This window comes from Enhydra lutris, unplaced genomic scaffold, assembly GCF_002288905.1.
Source record: "Enhydra lutris kenyoni isolate GAN:26980312 unplaced genomic scaffold, ASM228890v2 scaffoldscaffold23, whole genome shotgun sequence".
NCBI classification, from domain to species: Eukaryota; Metazoa; Chordata; class Mammalia; order Carnivora; family Mustelidae; genus Enhydra; species Enhydra lutris.
Window position 1 is genome coordinate 51955 of NW_019154107.1, and position 8799 is coordinate 60753.

Below are 8799 nucleotides of genomic sequence, written 5' to 3' on the forward strand. Positions count from 1 at the left end.
ATTGCTTTGGGTGGTATAGACATTTTAACAATATTTGTTCTTCTGAGCCAAGAGCATGGAATATCCTTCCATGTGTTTGTGTCATCTTCAGTTTCTTTCATCAGTGTTTTATAATTTTCAGAGTACAAGTCTTTCACCTCTTTGGTTAGGTTTATTCCCAGGTATCTTAGAGTTTTTGGTGCAGTTGTAAGTGGGATTGACTTCTCTTTCTGCTGTTTCATTATTGGTGTATAGCAATACAACAGATTTCTGCACGTTGATTTTGTATTCTGCAACTTTACTGGATTCGTGTTATCAGTTCTAGCAATTTTTTGCTGGAATCTTTTGGGTTTTCTATATAGAGTATCATGTCATCGGGAAATAGTGAAAGTTTTACTTCCTCCTTGCTGATTTGGATGCCTTTTATTTCTTTTTATTGTCCAATTGTTGTGGCTGGGACTTCCAGTACTGTGTTAAATAATAGTGGTGAGGGGTGCCTGGCTGACTTCAGTTGGAAGAGCATGCAACTCTTAATCTTGGGGTTGTGAGTTCAAGCCCCACATTGGGTATAGAAATTACTAAAAAAAAATAAACTTATCTGTCAAAAGCTTTTTCTGCATCTTTTGAAATGGTCATATGGTTCTTATTCTTTCATTTATTAATATGGCATATCATGTTGATTGATTTGGGAATATTGAACCACCCTTGCGACACAGGAATAAATCCCACTTGACTGAGGTGATTGAGTCTTAATGTACTGTTGGATTCAGTTTGCTCGTACTTTATTGAGAATTTTTGCATCCAGGTTCATTGGGAATATTGGCCTGTAGTTCTCTTTTTTAGTGGAGTCTTTATCTGCTTTTGGTATCAGGTAATGTTGGTCTCATAGAATTTGGAAGTTTCCCTTCCTTTTCTTTTTTTTGGAATAGTTGGAGAAGAATAGGTATTAACTCTTTAAATATGTGGTAGCATTGACCTGTGATGTCATCCAGTCCTGGATTTTTGTTTATTGGGAGAATTTTTTATTACTGGTTATTTTTTTTTTTCTTTTTGCTGGTTATCAGGCTGTTCAAGTTTTCTATTTCTCCTTGTTTTGGTTTTGGTAGTTTATATGTTTCTAGGAATTTATCCATTTCTTCCAGGTTGTCTAATTTTTTGGAATGTTTTTTAAAAAATATTCTTTTATAATAGTTTATATTTCTGTGATGTTGGTTGTTATTTCTTGTCTCTGATTTGTGGTTTTATTTATTTGGGTCATTTCTCTTTCCTTTTTGTTAAGTCTGGCTAGAGGTTTATCAATTTTATTGCTTTTTTCAAAGAATCAGCTCCTGACTTCATTGATCTGTTCTTTTTTTTTTTTTTTTGTTTCTATATCATTTATTTATGCTTTAATATTTATTATTTCCTTCCTTATGTTGGCTTTAGGCTTTGTTTGTTCTTTTTCTATTTCCTTTAGGTGTAAGATTAGGTTGCATATTGGAGACTTTCCTTGCTTCTTGAGGTAGGCCTGTCTTGCTGTAAACTTACCTCTTAAAACTGCTTTTGCTGCTTTCCAGAAGTTTTGGACAATTGTGTTTTCATTTTCATTTGTTTCCGTGTATTTTTAAATTTCTTCTTTGAGTTCCTGGTTGACCCATTCATTATTTAGAAGCATGTTTTTTTTATCCTCCATGTATTTATGGTCTTTATAGATTTTTCTTGTGGTCGACTTCTAGTTTCATAGCATTGTGGTTAGAAAATGTGCATGGTATGCTCTCAGTCTTTTTGTGTTTGTTAAGATTTGTGATCTAATATGTGATCTATTCTGGAGAATGTCCCGTGTGCACTTGAAAAGAATGTGTGTTCTGCTGCTTTAGGATGGGATGTTCTGAATAGATCTGTTATGTCTATCTGGTCCAGTGTGTCACTCAAAGCCATTGTTTCCTTGTTGATTTTCTGCTTAAATGATCTGTCCCATTGATAAAAGTGGGATGTTAAAGTCCCCTATTATTATTGTATTATTATCAATGAGTTCCTTTATGTTTGTTATTGTTTTATATATTTTGGTGCTCCCATGTTGGCTGCATAAGTATTTACAATTGTTGGATTGTGCCCTTTGTTGTGAAATAGTGCCCTTCCTCATCTCTTATTAGTCTTTGGTTTAAAAATCTAGTTTGTCTGATGTACTATTGCTACTCTGGTTTTTTTTAATGTCCATTTGGGTGATACATGTTTCTCCATCCCCTCACTTTCAATCTGCAGGTGTCTTTAGGTCTAAATGAGTCTCTTTCAGGCAGCATAGACATGGGTCTTGTTTATTTATCCGTTCTGATGCCTTATGTCTTTGGATTGGAGCATTTAGTCCATTTACATTCAGAGTGATTACTGATAGATATGTATTCAGTGCCATTGTCTTACTCATTTTGTTACTGTTTCTGGAGATTTTCTCTGATCCTTTCTTGTCTTTGTCACTTCTTCCAGCCTACAGTTCAGTGTATCAAGCCTGTTTCCAATTTTGTTTATTGCATTCTTCATTTCTGACTGATTCTTTTTTTAACTTTTATCTCTGTGGTAAGGGTCTCCCTGATGCCGTCCATTCTTTCCTCTAGCCCAGTGAGTAGCCTTATGATTGTTGCTTTAAATTCTCCATCAGGCGTGTTACTTAGATCTCTCTCACTTAGATGTCTGGCCGTGGCCTTATCTTGCTTTTTCATTTGGGATGAATTCCTCCGCCTTGGCATTTTGTCGGGCTCTGTCTTCTTCTCTGTGTTAGAAAAGTCAGTTATGTTTCCTGCTTCTGAGAGTACGGCTTTATGAAGAAGAGGTCATGTTGTGCCCAGGGCCTGGCAATTCAGGGAGTGTCTCTGCTGGGTGCCCCATGCACTCTGCTGTTGTGTTTTGGCTGCTCTGTCCATCTGCAGAAGCTCTCCTTGCTTGCGGTGCAGTGTTTGGTTTTTGGCCAGAATGTGGTCAGTTTGAAGTAGGTGTGCTATGATCTGCTTGTGAAATGAGACCTGATGCTACTTCCATTAGAACTGAAGGCCCACAGAACTCTCTGGTCGGGAGACGTGGTGTGGGCAGGGACTTCTTCTGGTCTTCTTGGAAGGGGCCCACCTGGCTGGGACTGAGGCAAGCTTGACCGAGAAGGGCAGTCCTGTCAGAGTGGGGTGGGGTGGGGCTTGGTGTAAGCAAGTTAGGCAGCCAGCGTCCTCCCTCTGCTGTTTCGCACAGGTGGCTCTGTGTTTCTGCTGAGGGGTGGGGGAGGGAAATGGAGCCCCAGCCAGCTCCTTTGTTCCCAGAGGGCCATCTCTGGGAACGCTGCCTCTCAGGGACAGTGCTCCAAGAAGAGAGTCATCTTCTCCCTGTGTGCCCCAGGCAGTCTTCAAATCACTGTTTCCACACCCTGTGCGAGTTTGCCTGCCTTCTTGGCAGGAGCAGGGCAGTGCCCTCTGGGCTCTATCCCAGTCAAGCCTACTGACCTTTGAAACTCCAGGCTTTAGGGGCGCCTGGGTGGCTCAGTGGGTTGAAGCCTCTGCCTTCGGCTCGGGTCGTGATCCCAGGGTCCTGGGATCGAGCCCCGCATCAGGCTCTCTGCTCCTTGGGGAGCCTGCTTTCTCCTCTCTCTCTCTGCCTGCCTCTCTGCCTGCTTGTGATCTCTGTCTGTCAAATAAATAAATAAAATCTTAAAAAAAAAAAAAAGAAACTCCAGGCTTTAATCACTGCTGCGCATCGCAAGAACTCGAAACTGAGTGGGTCTTGTTCTTCTTGTGCATCATTCCCCTGTGTGCTTCTCTCTCTCTCTCTCTTTCTCCCTTTCTCTTTCTCTCTCTCCTCTGCATGGCTCCCCCACCCCATAGCACCTGCCACCCATTTCTCCCCTAAACCATATCCCCACACTTCCTACCTTCTTCCACATGGCCCCTTTTCTTCCATCAGTTGTAGGGTTTGTTCCGTCAGACTTCAGGTTGATTTCTGGGGTATTTAGGATGATTTGATGGCTGTCTAGTTGTGTTCATGGGGTGACAGAAGTCTTGGGTCCTCCTACTCCATCACCATATTCTCTCGCCTCCAGCAACCCAAGACATTTTAAAGGAGCTCTAATTCATGAGAAGGTTTTTCCTCCAAGTGACTTAAAATTTACTTCCCTGCATGTAATACACATCTGTTCAACTCATCCCTTCCAGAGCTAACTAGGGTAGATCTGATTACTTTTCACATGATAGGCCTTCAAGTATGTAGAGAGAGCTATTACTTCCTGCTGGAGCATTGAGAGAGAGTAAATACACCCTCTCTCCCCGCTTTCAAGTTCGGAACCAAGCGAGAGAGAACCACTAGAATCTGGCAGGAGGAGATAAAAATATCAGCTCATACATGCCCAGTTTCCCCAAACTTTTCAACTTGGAGATCCCTCTACATGGAAGCATGAGAATTTGAGAAAATAAGTGTTATTCACAACTTTTCCCCACTAAGTCTTACACTTTTACAGGTAAATATCTCCATTTCCTTCAGGAACTCCTCATAGAAATACTTGCCTAATCTTTCATGATCTGATTCAGTGACTAACTTCAGATGTTCTCAAGTTAACCCAGAATACAATAATACTGTTACTTATTAGGCTGTTAATGCAGTCTAAAATGACACTTGCCATTTTAATTTTAATTTTTAAATTTTATTATTTTGGTAAGCATGCTGTCTCTGCAAATTGTTCCTGCCAAGTCATTCTTTCTCCTCTTCCTTCCTTTTTCCTTCCCTGTCTCTCTCCCTTTCTTCTTCCTTCCTTTCTATATGTATACGTGTTGTAACATGTATTCATTTTATTATTATTATTATTTTTACCTTTTGAACCCCCTTCACCCATTTCTTCCTCTCCCTACCTCCTGCCTCTGGCAACTACCTGTCTGTTCTCTGTATCTTGTTGTTGTTTTAGATTCCACACGTAAGTGAAATCATAGGGTATCTGTCCTTCTCTGACTGGCTTATTTTCACTTCGTGTAATGTCCTCAGGGTCCATCCGTGTTGTCCCAAGGGGCAAGATTTCATTATTTTTTTATGGCCGAATAATATTCCAGTGTGTGTGTATGTGTGTTTTTGTGTATGTGTATACACCGCAGTTTCTTTATTCATTCATCCATCATGGATACTTGGACACTTAGTTTGTTTCCATGTCTTGGCTATGTAGATAATGCTGCAGTGTATGTGCTGCCAAAGTGAGCACTAGATAATGCTACAGTGATCAGGGTGGGTGCTTCTATCTTTTAGAGTTAGTATTTTTGTTTTCTTTGGATAAATACTCAGAGGTGGACTTGCTGGATTGTATGGTAGTTGTATTTTTAATTTGTTGAGGAACTTCCATTACTTTTTTTTTATAGTGGTCACACCAGTTTACATTCCCAGCAACAGTGCACGAGGGTTCCCTTTTCTCCACATCTTCTCCCACACTTGGTTTTTTTGATAATAGCCATTCTGACAGGGGTGAGGTGATCTCTCATTGTGGTTGGGATTTGCATTTCCCTGATGGTTAATGATGTTTAGCATCTTTTCAAATACCTGTTGGCCATCTCTCTGTCTTCCTAGGGAAAACATCTATTCAGATCTTTTGCCCATATTTTAAGTCATGTGGTTGGTTTTTTTGCTGTTGAGTTGTATGAGTTATTTTTATATTTTGGATATTAACCCCTCATCAGATACATGATTTGCAGATATTTTCTCCCATTCAGTGGATCGCCTTTTCATTTTGTTGATGGCTTCCTTTGCTGTGCAGAAGCTTTTTAGTTTAATGTAGTCTCACTGGTTTATTTTTGCTTTTGTTGTTTTTATTTTTGGTGTCAGATTAAAAAAAAATCATTGCCAAGACCAATGTCAATGTTAATGCAGACTAAAATGGCACTTGCCATTTTTAATTTTACGGTCACCTAAGACCCCTAGATCTTTTTTTCTATATACTGATGTTTATCTAGTACTTATGTTGTTACTGTTTGGGCTATTCCTGTTTATACTGTTAGTATTTTTTTTATATAAGTGTAGGATTTTATATTTATTCCCTTGCATTTTATACTGTTAGTGTAGAGCAGCATTCTATGTTTCTTTTTTTTTTTAAGATTTTATTTATTTGTCAGAGAGAGAGAGAGCGAGAGCGAGCAGGCGAGCATAAGCAAGGGGAACAGGCAGAGGGAGAAGCAGGTTCCCCCCAGAGCAAGGAGCCTGATGCGGGGCTCCATCTCAGGACCTTGGGATCATGACCAGAGCCAAAGGCAGACACTCATTGACTAAGCCACCCAAGCATCCCCCAAACAATATTTCTTAAAAACACCTGAATGTTAATGGGCGCTTCATGAATAAGGTGCTTTTTATAGTCAAATGGCTAGGGAAGCTCTTGATTGGGCACCCCCAGGGCCTTACCCTATAGATCTATTTCACCTGACTCTGTTTTGAAACATGTTTTGAATGCCTTTAGCTCTGAAGCCCACCCAGATCTCCATAGTGCTGACCTTCGGTTATTTTCTGCATTGCCACCTTCCTCATTTATATGCCCAACTCACGCATCTGATTCTGTCACCTTTGAATCAGCGGGTCTCTTTACTGCAGGATTTTTCAGTGGGAACCACCTCTGGAGTGTAGCATTGCTCGTTTGCACAACCAGGATCTTTTCCCCGGGAAACTTCTTCGTGAATAGTATTACAGAGAACACTTTTGGGGAAACACTAACCACTTTAGGAGCTTTGTGGGTGCTTGTATTTCTCTTCCAGTCTCTTAGTTATTGTTAATAACAATGTCTGGCAGCAAAATAATAAAATAAAAATAAAAAAATAAAAAAAGATGTCTGGCAACATAAAAATACTGAATCCAGGGACATACCACTGAAATCCTCCTTCTAGGCTATCCATTGATGTAGTAAGTAGTCCTTTGAGTATAAAAGCTTTTTAACTGTCACCTGCCTTGCTAAAAATTTTGGACCTATGCTGTGTTCATGACATTCTCCTGATTTCCCAACTTTTTAATCTTATTGAAAAACAAGTGATCCCTGATATGAGGAAGTTGAGAGGCAATGTGGGGGGTTTGGGGGTAGGAAAAGAATAAATGGAACAAGATGGGATCCAGAGGGAGACAAACCATAAGAGCCTCTTAATCTCACAAAACAAACTGAGGGTTGCTGGGGGAAGGGGGGTAGGGAGAGGGTGGTGTGGATATGGACATTGGGGAAGGTATGTGCTATGGTGAGAGCTATGAAGTGTGTAAACCTGGCGATTCACAGACCTGTACCCCTGGGGCTAATAATAGATTGTATGTTAATAAAAAATTATATTAAAAAAAAAGAAAAACAAGTGAAATTAATGTAGTCAGCTAATGCCAGCCTGTAGTGCTCAACAGATCCTTTCCTAAGGCCTCAAAGGCACTTTGGAAGTCACCTAAAAAAATATCTGAGGACAGTTCTGCTCCTCTGGTTAAAAACATCTCTCTTCTCCTGCCTGCCTCTCTGCCTACTTGTGACCTCTGTCTGTCAATTAAATAAATAAAATCTTTTAAAAAAAACCATCTCTCTTCTCTACCTTTCCTTTGTCCACCCACTTTCTCTAAGCGTTGAGCCATGTTGCTCTGTAGCCTTCCCTTACAGACATTTTCCTCTAAATGCAAGTTGGAGAGACTCCTTCTTTCTCGTGGGAGATAAATCAAGCAGTACCAAAATATTTAGCAGTTACGGCTTCTTGCCTCTCAAAGTATAAAAGACATTGCAGCCTCTTGTGTGTTACAAAGCCTTAGCAGGTCTTGATACAATGAATAACATGCACGTTTGATAAATTCAAGAATAAGAAAAGTTTCCGTGGGTACTGAAGGCCGGAGAGGACTTCCATTCTGGTTACGTGGCAAGGTCATGGGATATTGTTATTTTACTGTGATTTAAGAATGGTGCTTTTTCCTATTATCCTTTTAGATGAAAAGATTTGTTCAGCTCATTTAATAATAGTTATACTCCATGAGTTTTAATTAAAGTTTTAATGACCGTTTTGTAGTCACCACAATAGAATAGAGGTTGAATAAATTCATTCGTCTGAGAAGTGCTTTCTAAGTAACTTATGTTTTCGGGTTTTACCACCAGAATTTCTTCAAGACATCTACCCGACTTGCAGTCTCTCGGAAACCGGATACGACTGGAAGTTGTGTGTGACAGCTATCAATAGCTCCATCCGTAGTCTTCGCTATGACCTCAAGAAGTCTACATCCAAACCGTAGTGGCTTCCGCAACAACTCCTCCAGCAGAGTCAGAGCCAAGAGATACTGACTCAACTACTTGAATGCCAGCCACCCTACATTCTTTTTTTTTTTTTTTAAACACTGTTGTTTCATCCTGTAAGTTTCTCAAGTTGTCATTCCAAAATTAGCTTGTTGTAGCGGGAGTTCTGCATTCACAACTGAAGAAATATCTGATGTTCTTTCTCTGCCCACATAGCAGACAAAATTGCATTCGGAAGATGTATAATGTTTCATCTTGTGAAGGAAGTGATGGGCAGTACTCTGATAACCTCTGATTAAGGGAATGGTAGTAAACTCCCAAAGGTCGTTTTCATTGCTGTTTCAAGGTAGAATGAGAATAGCATGTTTAGCTCTTACCGATAGGTGTGATCTGAGCATCAGGGACACACCCATAGGTAGTGAGCTAGAGAGACGTAGTTGGTTGGATAGGCAAACCATGACGTCGGGTGTGGGAATTTGTAGGTAGTGGACATTCAGTATTTGTGAAGTGGACCATCACTGCAGATCTGAGGTCTAAGCTCCACTGCTTCAGAAGGGAGACATGGTTTACACATAACCAAAACACGCATTGGCTTTCTTGTATATCCACGA

General features: G+C 40.2%; 1 protein-coding gene across 1 annotated transcript in view; it reads left to right on the forward strand.

The window, feature by feature from the left end:
• The window catches only part of LOC111150350 (BEN domain containing 2), a gene marked incomplete at its 5' end in the record, with an annotated part of 57180 nt that extends 48993 nt beyond the window's left edge, over nucleotides 1-8187 (forward strand). Inside the window, one exon of the mRNA XM_022507799.1 lies at nucleotides 8054-8187. Within this exon, the coding sequence (XP_022363507.1) occupies nucleotides 8054-8187 (134 nt within the window). The remainder of the gene's footprint in view (nucleotides 1-8053) is intronic.
• Nucleotides 8188-8799: the final 612 nt, after the last annotated feature.